General features: G+C 50.8%; 1 protein-coding gene across 3 annotated transcripts in view; it reads left to right on the plus strand.

The window, feature by feature from the left end:
- Positions 1-387: 387 nt before the first annotated feature.
- Positions 388-17,949, plus strand: part of TOX2 (TOX high mobility group box family member 2) — a 132,626-nt gene continuing 115,064 nt past the window's right edge. Inside the window, exon 1 of one of the 3 annotated variants that reach the window (XM_072801105.1) lies at positions 388-537. In XM_072801105.1, the coding sequence (XP_072657206.1) occupies positions 439-537 (99 nt within the window). In that variant the 5' untranslated portion in view covers positions 388-438. Of the gene's footprint in view, positions 538-2,033; positions 2,177-17,949 lie in introns of those variants that run through there. The other 2 variants (XM_072801106.1, XM_072801110.1) reach the window with 2 other exon arrangements.

The following is a 17,949-nucleotide window of genomic DNA, read 5'->3' on the forward strand; positions in this document are numbered from 1 at the left end:
CACGGCGGCACCCATCCACACAAGTGCTCCTGTCGCCGCCTGCCTCCCCCGCCCCCTACTCCCTGAATGTCTAGGGCGGGCAGTGTCCCACTTCAGGGGAGGGGTGTCAGATGGGTCTCTTCCTTCCCTCACCGTGGGTGGGGAAGGCGGGATGGGAAACGGCGGTCCGCACCGGCGCGCAGCGCTCGGGGACCCCCGGGCGCGCCCCCTCCCCTGGGCCCAGGCCCCCGCGCTCCGCGGCGCCCGCGGCCGGAACAATAGCGCGCGCGGGCGGGGCGGGGCGGGCGGGGCGGGGGCGGGGGCGGGACGCTCCTCCGGGCCCCGCCCCCGGCCCGCCCCCCGCGCTCGCACACCCGCTCGCACACTGGCTCCCACCCGCCGCCCGCCCAGGCACTGCCCGCGGGAGCCGCCGCCGCCGCCGCCGCCGCCGCGCCCGCCATGGACGTCCGCCTGTACCCCTCGGCGCCCGCGGTGGGCGCGCGCCCCGGGGCCGAGCCGGCCGGCCTGGCGCACCTGGACTATTACCACTGCGGCAAGGTAGGCGGGGGCGGGGGGGCGCCGAGGCGGGCGCGGCGGCGGCCCGGGCGTCCCCGCTGGAGCGTCGGTGGGTGGACGGGGAGACTCGGAGACCCCGGCGCCTGGTGCCGGCCGCGGGGACCCGCACGCGTCCGCCCGCCGACGGGCACTGCCGCCCGCAGGAGTCCTCCCGGAGTTCTCCGGCCCGCGGGCACCAGTCACCTCGACAGTCACCACGGGGCCCCGCGGCCCGGCCCTGACAGCCGCTCTCGCGCACCGGCTGCCCGCGGCCCCGCCGCCCCGCCGCCCCGCCGCCCCGCCGCGCCCCGCCGCAAGCCTCCCTGACGGTCGGGCCCACTCGCCCACGCCCGCCGTCGCGTCGCCGCCCACGAGGCACCCGTTCGCGCGGCACACCGCCTTCCGCGCCCCGTCGCCGTCACGCCCAGGCGCGGCCGCGGACACTCACACAAAGAAGTTGGTCCGACAGTCGCGTCCCGCTCGCGGGGCCCCGCCGGCCGCACACCGCCTCGCACAGCCCCGCGCCCCGCGCCCCTGCGCCCCGCGCCCCCGTGCCCCGCACCCCTGCGCCCCTGCACCCCGCGCCCCGCACCCCTGCGTCCCCGCGCCCCCGTGCCCCGCACCCCTGCACCCCGCGCCCCGCACCCCCGAGCCCCTACGCCCCGCGCCACCGCGCCCCCGCGCCCCGCGCCCCCCGGGCTCTAACTCGCGCGTCGGGGCTTTCACTTGGCGGCGGCGGCGGCGGCGCGCTCACTGGCCGTCCCCGCCCGGCGGGGCCTGGGGTTCCCGGGGCGCTACGGCCCACCGAGGCCTGGCCCCTCCCGGGCACGGAGCGCGGGCGGGCGGCCCTCCCCGCTGGGCTGGGGCTGCGGTGACGACGCCCGCGCCCCGCGCCCCGCCGGCCCCCCGCCCCCCACGGAAGCTCGCGTGCGCGGCTCCCCGAACCGGGACGTCGGATCCGCTCGCTCTCCGCGATGCAGCTGCGCCGCCGCACCGCTCCCCTCGCTGCGGAGGGAACTTTCAGACTTGGTTAGCGAGGCCGACCGTCGGCGCGTCCCGCGGCGGGCGCGAAGCCCGGCCCGGCCCCTCGGAGCCCGGACTGAACCGCGCGCGTGGGTTTCCCCGCGGCCCCGGCGAGCGGCGCGGGCTCCGAGGCGCGGCGAGTGCGCGTCGGCGGCGGGGTGGGCGGCCCTCGGGCCTCGGCGGAGCCCCTGGCCGGTGGCGGCTGCGGGCAGGGGGCGGCCCCGCGCGGAACGGGGGCCCGGGGGCCGGGGGCCGGGATCGCCGAGCCAGGCCCGCGGGGAGCAGCCTTGAGGGTCGCAGGGCAAAGCCCCCGCAGTCCCCGCGATGGGGCCTGGGCTCCGGGGCCAGGAGAGCCCGGCGAGGACGAGCTGGGCGGCCCGCGAGGTCTCACAGCGGGTGGGTGGGATCATCTTTGTCCGGTGCCGGCCAAGTTAGAAGCGGGGATGGTGGTTAGAAGTGGGGGATGGTGTCCTGAAGGGAAGGCCGGTTCTCGGCTGTTTCCAGTCTGGTGGAGGGAAAATTGATTAAAAGTAGCAAGTGGAGTCTTGAGAGAGGAGGACACCGCTGGCTGCGGGGGCAGCTGGACTGTCTTCTGCCCTTGGCTTTACTTTTTAACACAGTAAGTGGGCAAGGTTCCAGGCCCTGGTTTGGGGGCGCGCGTGGGGATCGGGGAATTTGTGCCTCGAAGTCTGGGTTGGCGGGTGCGTGGCCTTGAGCCTGGAGTGCGCCTTTTGAGAGTGAGGTTTCTGTGAACCCCGCCAGAGTGCGGCGGTCCCCATGCGGGCCTTCTGCGCCCAGCTGTGTCCCTGCTTTATTCTGCTGCCCTATGAAGCCCTGACTCGGCACCAAGAACCAGTGTGAAACCCGGCCGGGGAAGGAGCCACTCAGGGAATGAGAAGCCCGTGATTCTGGTTTCTGTTTGTAATCTCGGACTTCTGGCCCAGAGCCGAGGGTGTGTCCAGGTGGAAGAGGTGGCAGCTGGGCCACCAAGGTAGGCGGGGAGAAGGGTGTGACCTCGCACCTGGATGTGAGACCTGCTTCTCAGTCTTCAGGCTTGTGGCAGGATGAGGCAGGGGAAGTCACTGGGCTCAGCTCCCGGTGAACCGATGCCTGCTGGTAGGAGATCCCAAGGGGGCAGTCATCTTTACTGCTGGTGGTTGGCATGTGGGGCACATTGTGACCAGGGTCTGATGGTGAGGGCCTGGGGAGGGAAATGCCCAGGCTCCATTCTCACAGCTGATCACTATCAGAACATGGAGGGGAAACTGAGGCCCAAGATGCAGCCATGACCACACTTGGGGCCTGTAGGTTGGGCCGCAGAACCATGACACAGCATGCATACTGGGGGCTTGGTCCTTCCAGTCCATACAAGAGGCTTGTCCCCACAGGGGCCTAGGCCTGAGAAACATAAGGGCAAGCATTTGCCCAAGTGATGCCGGATAACTGTGGGGCAGTTGACCCGGAAGGGCCCTTGGTGACTGTTCCCTTGGTGACTGTCCCCTTAGTGATACTCTACACAGAGATTCCAGCCACTTTAAACCAAGTCATGAGCAGTGGCTGTTCTTTTGCCATCTTTTGTTTGAGAAAATACGTAATGGCAAAAGCTGCTATGGTTTCATTTTTGCTCTGAGATAGATGTTATTTTATTAATCACAATAATATTAACATACATTTGAAAAATAGCTTACCAGGTATGAGGCAGGCACATTAGTCATTTCCTGTAATAACAGTGCCTAGTAAGCGTAGGAGCTTGTGGCCCTGTGGCTCCCAGGATCTGTAGACCCATGCTGGGAACCACTAATCCTCTCTTTCTACCTTGCTTCATAGAGGGGAAACAGAGTCACAGAGTATACTACTCTGTGTGTGAAGAGCAGAATTTAGGCCTGATCCCAAATTTCTTGACTCTGAGCTTGACACTTAGGTGCTCTCCCCTCAAGTCTCTAGGAGTTGAGGGGAGACTATGACACTCTTCCTTGGGGATCTGTGAAGTCCCTTTATTCTGACTTTTGACAAGGCTCTTTACCAGGCTGAGGGCAATCCCTGGGGCCCCTCATCAACTATGGCAGACTAGTGTAAACAGACCATTGGAATTTGGCAAACCTGGGTTCGAATCTCCAGTTGTGGCTTTGTGATCTAGGGCAAATGATTTGTTGCTTATTTTTTTTACTGAGATATGATTGACATAAAATAAAATGCACATTTTAAGTGTATAGTTCCATGAGTTTTCACAAATACAAACACCTGTGTAACCACCATCCCAATTCACATTTTGCTCATTTTCCATACCCCAGAAAGTTCCCTCATGCCCCTTTCCAGCCCACAGTCTCTATCCCCACCTCTGCAGGAAACGACTTATCTGATTTCTATTATCAGTGCTTTTATTTAAGTTCAGTTTCAGTGTACTAAGTGTATTTAATTTCTAGAATTTCATATGCAACATACACATCTTTGCATCTGTTTTCATTTTGCTCAACATAGTGTTAAGATTTATCCATGTTGTGTATATCCGTAATTCTGTTTTACTGCTAAGTAATATTATGTTGTATGAATGTAGCTCAATTGGTTTATCTGTTCACCTGCCAGTGGATGTTCAGGTTTGTTTCCAGGTTGGGGCTACTATGAATATATGAATAAAGCCTCTGTGAACATTTTACAAGTCTTCTTGTGGGAATTTGCATGTGTGATGAACTCTCAGATGCTGCTGCTGGTGGTCCAGCAACCACACTTTGTGTAGCAGTGGTTTGGTTGTTTGTGAACGGGTTTCTGTGGGCTCCCAGCACCTGGCACAGTGCCTGACCCAGAACTACTCAGGAACTATATGCGTGGGTAAGTGATGGAACTCCCCACCCACACAGCTCTGGGCACAGCATCTTGTATCTTGTCGGGGATCAACACAAGCTCAGCTAGTGAATTATTGGAATCTCCTTGGGATGAAAATACAAGAAATGGGAGATGCTGTCTCCACCTCACCTGTACTTAAGATTTGTGAGGCCTGCTCAGCGTTTCTGGTAGGTGAGGTCCCCACTGCTGGTTTCTGTAGGGGCACAGGTGGTTGTGGGTGGACCTGGGCCAGGTGAGCTCTGAGCTGAGATGGCTGGTCCTGGGGACTCTGCAGGATGTTAAGAAGCTCTTCTTTACTTTCCATCTAAATGTGTTTACTGTAGCCCCCTCCCCTAGTCTGTCCTGAAGTGTCCTTACCACGAAACTTCTGTACCTTATGAATGTCAGGAGCCACAGCTCAGGCCCAGCACTGCTGCTCCACCCCGCCCCCCCCACCCCCCATTCTGCAAGGTGACCTTGAGCATGACAGTGCTCTTCTCTGGACCTCTGTTTCCCTCTTGGCAAAGGGAAGGCAAATCAGTGAACATCAGTCTAATGGGATAGGGAGCTGTGGTATGGAGATATAATGAATGGAGCCTGGGCATGTCCTTTGTAGTAAAGCATAGTACACCCAGGAAGGATGAAGATGATACTTTTAGAGGAGATGCACCCTGATATGCTTCAGAGAGCAGGAACCACTGTGTCTACCTTCACTTTTGTATTCATACCCAGAGCTGGCCTGACACTTAGGGGGTTCAATAAATATTTGCTGAATGAATGCATGCATGAATGAATTCAAGGCTCACCAGTTTTCCTCTGTAGTTTGGAACTTGGCATCTCTTTGGCTCTTAGAAGATTTTACTGAGCGCATCAAATCTAGGGCATAGCCAGGGCCAAGAATCTTTTGGCTGACCTGCCATTCCTAGAGGAGCTTACCCAAGTAGGCCCAGAGGACAGAGCCCAGCACAGAGAGCAGCCAGGAAACCTGGAAGAGCAGCTGAGTGTCTATGCATCCAGAACAAGACTCCACACCTCACCCTTATCCCAGGAATCCCCCTGCAGGACTGCCAGCCCCATATGATTCCATAGGGCCAGCTATTTTGCCTCTCTGATTTTCTAGAACTAGTCTCAAGATATGAAGGCAGTCTAAGTCCTGGAACCTCGCAGAACTGGGTTTGAATGCTGCCATCATCAGCACAGGCAAGTTTTTTAACTTCCCCATGCTTCAGTTTCCTCATCTGCAAAATGGGCATAGCAGCACCTCCCCCATGGGGTTGCCTTGAGGTTGGAGATCATGCATACACAGCCTGTGGCCCCAGCAGGAAACGCTTTCATTTCTATTCATAAAGAGCTGCACAATTGAAAATTAAAATGCTGGAGGAACCTGTTTCAGTGCTGGATGCTGGAGGACCAACCGTCCCAGCTGCTGCAGGGGAGGGGTCCTCCTAACATCAGATGTTTCCATGCCTCGGTCTCTGGGTCTGATATTTTTCCTGTATCTGGTTTGAAACAGTCTCGGGGTGGACCCTTCAGCCTAATGAATAAACAAGGACCTGCTCATTTCCTTGGCGTCTGTTTCCTTCTTGAATCTGTGTGGGAGGGGAGTTGGGTTTGTTGGGCAGAGGAGACTGGTTCACTTTGCAGCTGCACCATTTGTTGGAGTGGGCTGGTGACCTTGTGTACCTCACTTAACCGCTCCAGGTCTCAGTTTTCTCATCCATACAAGGGGGCAGTAATACCTTCTTCATACGGTTGCTATGAGGTTCAGGTTGAAGAAACAGAAATGGAAGTTCCTTTGATCTAGAACAGTGTTTTCCAGCATCAGCACTGTGAACACTTTAGACCTGGTAATTCCTTGTTTGGGGGGGGGGGATGTTTTGTGCATTATAACATTATAAGATGCATAGTTGCATCCCTGGCCTCTACTGATTAGGTGCCAGTAGCACCTCCTCCCACAATAGCCAAAAAAAGTCTCCAGGCTTTGCCAAGTATTCCCTGTGGAGCAAAAGTGCCCCTGTTTGAGAACCACTGAACTGGAAAATGTGGTGCAGGTAAACTAAAATGTCATGGGGATGAGAGTGGTAGAGCTTAAGAGCGTGTGCTTTCTGTTCAGTATTTTAGTCCTGCTTCTCACTGTCAGTGAATTCTGTATCCACGTGGTTGGCAGTCATCCTATGTACATGGACCAAAAACCTGCATAGTGATTTTCCAGTGTGGTTTGGGAGCAGCAATAAAAACATATGGTAAGTAATTATTAACTTAATGAGTCGTGGTAAATTGCAATTTTATTTCTTAGTGAAAACATGCTGTATAACATGGGATAATAAATTTTGATCAATTATCCTGATGCTCAAACTTGCTACTGTATAACAGCAAACTTCTGGTGCCTGCTAGAATGAGCAACAAGACTGTGGTTTTTCAATATGTAATTACTCATTTACTGCTGGGCTTCTCAGATGTTCAGCAGGTTTTTATTGAGTCCCTACTGTGTGCCAGGGGATCCAGCCTTATCCTGAAGGCTCAGCAACTCAATGGGAAACTTGTATTTACTAGATGAAAGGCTGTGTGGATTTGTAACATGCCTCAAAATGCAGAGTTTTAATTAAATATGTAATTGGGGAAGTGCCAGGGGTGTAAGAAAGCCTCACAGGGCAGAGTCTTAAAGGAAACGCCAGGTGGGCTATGTGGAGGCATGTAGAATTCATGGAAGGGTGCTCTAGGCAGAGGGAAGAGCCACTGCAAGGGGGCCTGAAGGGTGGTTTGGGGGTACTCTCAGCCTAAGGCAAGGAGGCCTGCCTACAGGGGAGCTGGGACACCAGCAGAGATTGTCATAAAGAGTGTCACATCCCAGCTGGTTGGGCTTTATTTTATTTTTTAAATTAAAAAAGTTTTTCCTTTTTAAAAAAAATTTTATTTAAATTCAATTTGCTAACATATAACACCCAGTGATCATCCCATCAAGTTCCCTCCTTAGTGCCTGTCACCCAGTCACCCCATCCCCCCACTCTCCTCTCCTTCTGCAACCCTTTGTTTCCCAGTTAGGAGTTTCTCATGGTTTGTCTTCCTCTCTAATTTTTCCCCACTCAGTTTCCCTCCTTTCCCTTATAGTCCCTTTCACTATTTCTCATATTCTGCATATGAGTGAAACCATATGATGATTATCCTTCTCCGATTGATTTATTTCACTCAGCATAATACCTTCCAGTTCCACCCACATCGACACAAATGGTAGGTATCCATCCTTTCTGATGGCTCAGTAATGTTCCATTGTGTGTGTGTGTGTGTGTGTGTGTGTGTGTATCACATCTTCTTTATCCATTCATCTGCCAAAGGACATTGTGGCTCCTTGCACAGTTTGGCTATTGTGGACATTCCTGCTATGAACATTGGGGTGCAGGTGTCCTGGCGTTTTACTACATTAATATCTTTGGGGTAAATAGGTGGTTGGGTTTTAAGTAGAGGAGTGCCTTGGAGCCAGAGGTGTGGAGCAGAGTATGGAATGTTTCATGTTGCTGGATCAGATTGCTGCCAAGCTGTCTCTTGGTCTTCTGCTGATGGAAAAGCTTAATGACTTGTGTTTGATTGCATCCAGTAGTAAGCTCTTCTCAAACTTTAGTGCAGCAGAATCACCTGGGGGGCAGTTGAAACACAGATCGCTGGGTGCCCCTTTCAGAAGTTCTGACTCAGTAGGTCTAGGGAAGAGCTGAAAAGGTGCAGTGCTAACAAGTAATGCTGATGTTGCTGGCCTGGGGAGTATACATAGGAGAACATGGCTCTAGACTGGGATGTGAGTAGGTTTTCCCACCTTGGCTTAGGACACTGGGGACATGTTGTTGGCCTGGGCCATGTAGCCTTGGCTAAGACACAGTCAGGTATCCCAGAGACCCTTGAGTTCTTCAGGCCCTCCAGAGGTTATGGGGACAGACTCCTTCACCGTGGAGAGAGTTGTACATTGGCTTCCTTGGACACCGACTCTGAGATGGAGAGTTGCCTATGGAAGATATATTTTGGGGGAAGTTCCCAGGAAGTGTAGCTGTAAGGGAGTAAGGGAAGCAGTATTGGGCAGAGGGAGAAGCATGTTCCATTGGCCTGGAACATGGTCACTGATCTGGGGTAGCTCTTCAGAGTTGTGCCAAACTGGGACAAGAGAGCTGATCATGCCTTTTTGTTTCTCACTACATCCAGTCATTGGCATCAAGGCATCTCTCCTTGTCCCAGGTAGCTCCCTGTGACAAAGAGATTCCCAGTGAGGGGTACAACTGTGACATTCCCAGCCGCTGGGGATGAATGCATAGAAGGGGAAGTACCAAAGTGCCTATTTCAGGGAGATGCCTCTTAGGGAAAAAACTCCCCTTCCTTTTGAAAGACTTCCCAGGGGGCAGCCCAGGTGGCGCAGCGGTTTGGCGCCGCCTGCAGCCTGGAGTGTGATCTCGGATGGAGTCCCACGTTGGGCTCCCTGCATGGAGCCTGCTTCTCCCTCTGCCTGTGTCTCTGTCTCTGTCTATGAAGAAATAAATAAAATCTTTAAAAAAAAAAAAAAAGACTTCCCAGGAAGTCAAGGACCAGGATGTTGACGATTTTTAGAGTGTTTGAGTCACTTGCTGAGGATTCTTTCTCATCTCATGATGTGAATGAGAACTGTGGGATAATTGCTTCTTAGGTCTGGGTGAAGAAGAATCATTATTAATGGAAGTTTCTGGGGCTGAATGAATTTCTCTTACTGAGATGTCATGCGCTCTCTTGTGTGGAGGAGAGGACTCCACACTGATTTCAGAGAAGCTTCTGGGCTGTGCCTGGGGGAGTCAGGTCTGGGCAGGGGACCTGGCTTTCTCCTTGGGCTGGAGTCCTATCACAGCTTCAACAAGAGGCTCTGCACCTGGTCCCTGCCTCAGTGTTGGCCATTGTCCATGGCTATCCTATCCCTATTGTTTCTACCTTCTCTGAGCTCCCAGGAGGCTTGGAGGTGTGGGATATCACACATATCTTTTGCTTGTTAACTTCCCAATTTCATTTCCCTCTTCTGTCATTTTCCTACTTTATCTTGAGTCCTGCCATCTTTTTTGGAAATTTGTTTTTATTCTTTGTAAGATACACAGAAATATAGTAGGGTGTAAAAGAAAACATGGGGGGGCCCACCCATTCCCATTTCCTCTCCCCACTGCCCTCTTAGCCCCATTCCTCAGGGCTAACCCCCAAGGGAAGTTGGGTGGGATTACTTCTAGTCATAACCTTTCTTCAGTTAAACTAATAAGTTTATTGTCACTTTTTTCATTTCCCAGAATTTTGTATTGTTTCTGGATTGATCTTGTATCGGAGCATCTCATTCCTTTTTTCTAATGGATATGTGAATATTTTGAGTCTTTTTGAAGATTATAATACAGTGAAAAAGTTATCTTCTGTTTTTTGTGTTAACTCTGTTTTCTTGGTAGTTAGTTCTTCTGTCCATATTAGGCCTCTTTTTATGCTGATATTTTCTACATATGCCTGGTAATGCTTGGTTGACATTTAATTGTAAACAGAGATCTAGACTGATCTATTCTGTAGTTGTGACTTCCCTCAATGCCTGTGAGAACCATGATTATGTGGGTAAGTAATATGAATGTTGATTTTAGGTGCCCTGGTGTGGTTTGTGGGTGGACACTCAAAGCTGAGGACTTCTTTTAGTGCATGGGACAAGCTCCCTTGAGGTTGGGGGAATCTGTTTCTCATATAGACCAGCAGTTACTCAAGGGCTCTGGTGCCTCTGTTTTTCCAGCCTCATGCCTATCCACAGGGAGGAATCCCTGAGGCAGATCCCTCATTTAATTTGAGTCCTTCTCCTGGGCTTTAGCCTGAAGGCACTGAAGGCAGATCCAACAGTTAGCTTCTTTGAGGTCTGTAGGCTAACCCAAAGGTCTAGGCACATCCCTGGCCCAGGGCTTCCAGTCCCTGCTGCCTCTCTTCGGGGATTTCTGGGGTTCAGTTAGGATGATAGCTTTTCCAGAGGTCTTATGTTGGTGTGCTGGTGCCCTTGGAGCTGATAGGCTTCTTTGTCTCACTTCTTACTTCCTGTCACTCTTAGTGTTTTTGATCCCCAGCCCTTTCTTTTGTTCTCATGGGGGCTTTTTGGAGTTATTTCATTTTAACCCACCCATCTATCTGAATTATGAATATATGTGTGTATGTATGAATCATGAATATAAATGTATGTATATGTTTTGTTGTGTGTATATATCTTTTTTTCCCATTCTAGTGTTGTTTAGAAGAGAGGAGAAGCAAAAAGTGTGTGTCTGTCTGACATCTTGAACAAAACATCCCCTCTCACTGATTTTTATTTTTAAATTTTGTGCCACCTTATGGAGAAAAGTAGGGCAGAAATAAGCACAAATTTATTCACTGAACATTTACCCATTTCAGGCTCATTCTTGTATCATCTCATTGAGCCTTCATAAGAACTATGCCAGGCACATATGTCCCCATTTTGCAGGTGAGAAAACTGGGGTCTAAGTAGGTCACATTACAAAAGGCAGCAGAGTTGCTGGTTGGCTGAGCTGGAGTTCAGAGTGTGCTGTCTCTGTTCCTATCTTGGGCAGCCTCTACCGTGCCAGGTGGAGTTCATACTCTCTGCTGGGATGCAGGAGTGGATCAGCTTGTCCCTTGGTTTTACTGTTAATGCATTGGCTCTTCTGGGCCTGAGGATTCCCAGCTGAGCCTTCTGCCTTGGTTTTCAACTTCAAACATCACTTGGTAATAGAATGCCTTCACATTACAGCTAATTAAAACGTGCTTATCTTGAAGTTGGGCCTAATTTGCAGGAATGATTTAGAAACTTGTTGGAAATGAATCCAACTCAGTAGTATAACCCAGGGTCAATCTCATGCATAAATTTTATTGTTCCATTTTGCTGTTTTGACTCGAACTGAACTTGATAATGTGGAATATGGACCCTGGGCCTTTTGTTGCTCATTTATTTTGCAAATATTTACTGAATGCCTAGAGGGTGCTACCTACATTATTTACAGAGGTCCTTTCACCCCAACCCCCATGCTTGTTTCTATTCTATACATTCACCTGAGCTGTAAGGTAATTGTTTTGTAAAATCAGGTGGTGGATTCATATGTGATTTTGAGTTCAATGGCAGTGCCTGGTTTCATATCTTGTCACTTACAAGCTGTATGACTTAGGACCTATCACTTAACTTCTCTGATCTCCAGTGTTCTCACATAACCGTAATTGCCTCTCAGGTTTGTGGTGAGGCCTCTGGGAGATCATGTAAGTCATGCCCTCCCTCACTCCTGCTGCCAGCTACCATTCAGGTCACCTGGGCCTTTTGTAGGACAGCAAACATAGTCTCCATCCCATATTTTTTGTCTTTTATAAATGGTATAAATGGTAGAGTCTCAGGAACTTTCCTGTTCAGAATAGGTATAATGGTGGTTTTGGTTGGTATGGTTTCCTTTCTCTCTGTATCATTTCCCTTATTTCTCGTTGTTTTTCCCACAGGGACTCTATGAGGTTCAGTTAAACATTCAGACTCACAAGATACACATGGGTGACACTTGGTCCCCATCTCCTTGAAAGAGGTGGGCAGGACCCAGCACCTGCCAGCAGGGCACAGGATCTCTTCCTCTTCTGCAGGAGTAGTTCTAGCCATGGCCTTTGCCTTAATCCATGGAGGTGGCCTCCAGCTCTTCTCTTGGCCTGCCCCCCCACCCCCACTCTCCCAGGTTTTAGTGTAAGTGCAAGGTAATGAGACCCACAAGGGGTGGGTTTGGAAGTCACCCTGGCTCAGAAGCCTTATTCCCCAAAGGACCCATAGCTCCTGTAACAATTTCATAGTCTTCACTTCAGGGGTTTCTTGCAAGAAACCTACAGTTGTAAGAGTCCCTTCACTCAGGAAAAGTTTGGTTTCATTATCAGATATTTAGAATTTATTTATAGTTATCTCCAGTCCAGATGCAGTTTACCAGTCAGGGGTCATTTTTACCATAAGCAGGGGTGCCTAGTGACATCGTTAACATCTTACCTTCATCAGGTTTCCACTTACGCTAGACAATTAACAAAGGTGAAATTCTCTTGCAAAAGGGAAAAGGATTTGTTTAACCCTTTACCCGGTATACACCATCCTGTTTCCCCCAGAGAAGTGGTGCTTTTTGGGATCTCTTTTGGGAGGATGAATGATGTTCTCAGTATGGCTATAATATAATCCATGCTTGTTTATGTTTTCTAATTGATCTGTATAAGATGTAGACATAAACTCTGGCCAAGAGATACACTGTGGAGTCATATTGGCTTGGGATCAAATCCAGGCTTTGCAACTTATTGAGAGTGCATTCCTTCATTCAGCCTTGCAAAGAACATTCACTACCTGCTGTATGCAGGGCTTTATGGTAGATGCCAGGTGAGAATAAGTGTTTAAGACCTGGTCCTTGCCCTTGAGGAGCCACAGTCTTATTAGCGAGATAGGCAAAAAATAAGCAATTCCAAATGGGTGTGGTATTACCAGGCCAGGCCAGGGTAGTAGAGAAGTCTTCCCAGAGGAGGGTACACCCAGTTGGTGCTTGAAGATGAATTGGCCAGGTGGAGAAGGTAGAGAAAAGCATTCCAAGTAGAAGGGACAGCATGTACAAAGGCATAGGAGAGGACCAGACTATCAAGAGATAAAGCTGGTGAGGGAAGCAGGGGCATTTGGAAAGTTACTTAATACCTCTGGGCCTCAGTTTCCTCATCTATAAAATGGGGTTATTAGTGCCTACCTGCTTATGAAATTAAATGAGATAATAATGTATGTTTAAGCACCTGGGATAGTTCATTTTAATTACCTTTCCAAATCTATCCATGGATGCCCAAGAGCCAAACATTTGACTTTAAATGAAAAGGAGAAAAAAACCAACAAGCTGGAGGGTTTGTCCAGCCACCTGTACGATGCAAGCATTTCCTCCAGTGGCTCTTGTGTTAGTTGTCTTACCTCTTTTTTTTTTTGGAAAGCGATAAATGTTTGCACTGTGTCTCAGATTATGTCTTACAGTATCAGTGAAGCACATAATTGTGTTTTCCTAATGGCTCGACATTAACAATAAGCCACGACCCTGTTGAGGCGTTCTCTGGGACAATTTTCCATCTGCTGACAGCCCTGTGCCCATCTGATGCTCCATCAACACATCCTGTCATTTGCTGCTTTGTCTTGCTTTTCTGAAAGGCGGCTACCTCCCACATGCCAGCTGGGGATACTTGGTTTTGGGAGACATTTACTATTCAGTGACCACAAGTCACACATCAGGATGAGCTGAGGAGCTACCCAGGCCACGATCAAGATCTTTCTGATGTGTAAATTGAATCCTGTCATTTCTCTGGGCAAAACCACACAATGGCTCTCTGTTATGCCTTGGTGAAGTCTTACTTGCCTAAATCAGGCCTCTGCTTCAGACCTTCCAATGGCTTTCCCTGGTGTGTAGATAACATCAAATGCCTTTTTGGGTCCATAAATCCTGGTGCAATCTAGCCCCTGCCTGCTTTTCCAGCCTTATTACCAGCTGCTCTGTCTGAGGCACCAGGCTTCATGCTGGGGATATGGTAGTGAGCAAAGCCAGCCTCCCCCTCCTTGACTCCATTCTAGCCATCCTGGTCTTCTTACTCCTCTCCCCTCCCTGTCTCCCCCGCGGTGCTCTTTTTAGGCTGAGGGGCTTTGCACATGCTGTTCCCTTTGCCTGGAATGTTTTTTGCCTTCATTCTTCACATGGCTGGCTCCTGTTCATTTTTCTTTGCCTTCTCAAAGACTCTGACCTCCTCATCACTCTGCTTATCCCATTATTCTCCATCACAGCTTCTAGTGTATTTTTCCCCATTGCATGATGTTTCTATGAGATTACTTGAGTGTCTGTTCCATCTTCTAGACCACTGGGGGGGGGGTATGTTTGTTTTCTTTACCAATGAGTCCCCAGTACCTTAGTATGGTGTCTGTGTAGTAGGTGCTCAATAAAAAGTTGTTGAAAAAAATGAATGAATCAGAGTGGAGGCTATACGTTCCAGAAGATGGCCACTATAACATATCCTAGGCTGTGTTTCCAAGAATAAATCACTCATTGTCTCTGGGCCTTACTTGTCTTATTTGTGCATTGTTGTCAGGACGATTAAACATATACATGTGAGAGGCAGTGTCTGGTGCCGGCAAGTATTTTATTTTGGTTTTATGTTTTTATTTATTCATGTAAGTAATCTCTACTCCAAACATGGGGCTCGAACTTACAACTCTGAGATCAAGAGTTGCACGCTCTGCGGACTGAGCCAGCCAGGGGCCCTGGGGCCTGCAACTGTTAATAAATATGAATTCCCATTGTAATGACATGCCACCCTCACCTGCTGCTGAGCCCAAGGAAGAGAGTTGAAGTAGAGTCAAGAGGGCTGATATTGAAAATCCTCACATATTTTAATCAATGCTTGACTTCTGGGGCAAGGACTGGCCGACCTCAGGCCCTTGTTTTGTCCCCTTCCCGTGTCCCTGCTGGTGGTGACCTTGGTGCATTCGGGAGGGAGATGTAGCTCCCACTCGCCTGTGTTGGGTATCTGGGGCACAGTCAGTCTGGCCTTCAGAGATAACAAGATCCCCAGCTCGTGGGAACATTTCTGTTGAGCAAGCAGGAATTTTTTGGTGCCTTCTCTCCTGAAGTTATTGCCCCTTCTCTTTTTATTAAACTGTAAATCATGAAGATTATGTTACCTGCCAGAAAGTTTAGGGAATGTGAGAAGGTCCCCTGCCACTGTCGCACCATGCAGACTCAAGAGCAGTGTTGATTTGGGTGTGTCTCGTCCTGAAGATTCAGAGCCACAAACTGTTCTGCCCCAGCTGGCTCCCCCCAGAAGCCCCTGACCTGCCCTTACCTGTTTTGTCTTTTCTCTTTTCATGGTGTATAATTTGCCTGTTCGTTATGTTTATTGTTTATGTCCCGCATCTGCCCCTAGAACTTCAGCTTCGTGATGGTGGGGATCCATCAGAGCAACTCTAACTGCTCTGCCTCCGTGTGGGGCATTGCCCACCTACCTGGCTGACTTCTGCACCCATATCTTTTAAGTTTCTTCTCAAGTGCCTTCCCACAGGAAGGAGGCCTTCCCTGCCTTCCCTTCTGCTGCTGTCATTGCCCTTGCAGCACATGGAACACTTTGGGTTCCCTGAGAGCTGGGGTGCTCTCTGTCCCCTTGGAGGCCATGTCTGGGAGCTTGGACTGTGTCTCAAGAGCAGTGGGAGCAGTTAGAAGGACCTTGGTGACTGTTAACACATTGGATGGGGGAGGGCAAGAGTGGATGCAGGAGGACAGAGGGAGGTGATTGCTGTGGTTTAGGAGAGAATTGATGCTGGCTCGCCGCACTAACAGGAGAGCCACTAGCCACATGAGGCTGTTTTGGTTTAACATCAAACCAGATCAAATCCAACCTAATTCCTCAGTCACGCTACCCATATTTTAAGTGCTCTGTAACCACCGGCCTGTGCAGAACATTCCCATCATTGCAGAAAGACCCAGGCTGTTGGTTCTGGGCCAGAGTAGAACCCCTGGGTCAGAAGGAGTGAGCACTTTTAGGGCTCTTGATTCAGCTGTCATGCCATTTTCCAGAACAGTCATCTACGTTCCCTAGCCGCACAAGGAAGCACCCATTTTGTCGCACCCTCCTGGCGTGTCCTGTTGTCTTCTGAAGAACCTTCAGTTGTGCGTGTGCCTCTTGTCAAATCTGCCTTCACGGAGGGTCTAACATGTGGACCATGAGGTCTTTGTGATCAGGGAATTATATGTATATTAATGCAGATTTCAATAAAAAGAGTTATGTTTGCCATTGTGGTACAGTCTGATGCTGTTTAAATGCCTTTGGTAATATCTTCAATCAGATGGCAAACAGAAAATAGGAAAGTTAGTAATAAAAAATGAATTAGAACGATTAGCAAAAGGTGAACCGCTTCCCTCCTCAGGCAACAGGCAGCGTTGACTGAGCTTTGCAGGGTGCTCCTGTCCAAACACGCGTGTGGATTATCGCAGCCTCCGGGGCCGGCCCTGGGGTCTGTTCAGCACATAGGACTTGGTTATTGCCTTCAGTTTTGCAAAGGTCACGGACATCCCCTTAGAGGGACTCTGAGGGGCTCACACGGGGATGAGGGGCTCATGCCCTAGGGTGTCTGGAGTGGGGCCTCAGAAGAGGGGTTTCTGACTCCGGGCAGGCCAGCAGTTCCTCTTTCCAAGGCAGAGACATCTGTGTCCACGTTCCCCCTCCCTGCATCCCCCAGGACCCTGGAGAATCTTAACCACTCCTCTTTCTAGCCTCTTCTCTAGGGATGCCCTTGGGGAGCCTTTCATGGTTGTCTGGTGTTGGAGGCGGGGGTCTCCCCAAGAAGGGGTAGATGCAAAGTCTTTAATTGACTAATGCAGACACTGGACTAGTTGCAAAGAGAAACAGAATTCTGGGGACAGAGTGAGGCATGTGTGGCTGGAGCTCAAGCCAGAAGGACATGGAACTTGCACTGTGGAACCGTTGAAACTCACACTTACTGGAGCATGGGCCACGGAGATGACACACTGGTGGTTGGGGTGATTATGTCCATACTACCTGGCTCACTTCCACAGTCAGTCATCAGGGTTGGATAACACCACCTTAGCTGTATAACTGCTGCAACAGATAGGCACGTTTTGTTCAGACCATGTTCGCGGAATGGCCCCCACAGTTGGTTGGTAACTACCTACCTTAGGCCAGAGCTTCCCAACCTTTAACAGGCATGGAAATCACACAGGGTCTTATTAAAATGCAGATTCTGATTCAGTAGACCTGGAGTGGGGCCAGAGATTTTGAGGGCCTAACAAGGTCCAGGAGATGCTGAGTTGCTGGTCAGTGGACCACAATTTGAGAACCAAGGCCTCTGTGTCAGACTGAGCTCTCTAGAAGCAGAGCCCGAGACAAGGATGTTGGTGAAAGAGTACTCTCCCTAGAAAGGGCTTGAGGGACCCAGGAAGCCCTGGGGGAGGAGGTGAGCAAGGAGGTGGTCTCAGCTGGAGATCTGCTTCAGCCCGATTCCATGGGGAATCCTGGTGGTGGTCTTTTGCACACCCTTGTCAGTGGGTTCCTGGCCATGGGCTTCCTCAGGGAGGGCTGGGGGAGAGGTGTCATACTTCCTATGCTTTTCTCCTGTCAGCCAAGGGTACTTCTGCAAAGGAGGGGGCATTAGCATTCACAGCCACTGGAGGATAGATGCACAGCCTGAAAAGAGGGATCTTGGTGGGATCCATCAGCATCCACACACTGTATCATCATCTGAGAATAGCTTTGGGAGTGTGGAAGGGGAGCCAGGACTGTTGGCTTTTGTTTGAACTCTGCTGTGTGACCTTGGGTAAGCCACCTCTGCTCTCTGGGCACTGTTTGTGCTACAGCCTCACATGGTTTGGTTGTGATTGGTCCTTGGTCCTTGTCCTTAGGTTGTGATAGAGCCTGCAGGTAGGGATGGGTGGATAGGTGAGGGTCTGCACAGGGTAGACAACTCTTGCTTCAGAGCCCAAGGAGGGGGAAGAGAAAGGGAGCAGAGAGAGAAGGATGGGGGGGAGGGGAAGGGCACGCCCCCCC

Source organism: Canis lupus, chromosome 26, assembly GCF_048164855.1.
Source record: "Canis lupus baileyi chromosome 26, mCanLup2.hap1, whole genome shotgun sequence".
Lineage (NCBI taxonomy): Eukaryota > Metazoa > Chordata > Mammalia > Carnivora > Canidae > Canis > Canis lupus.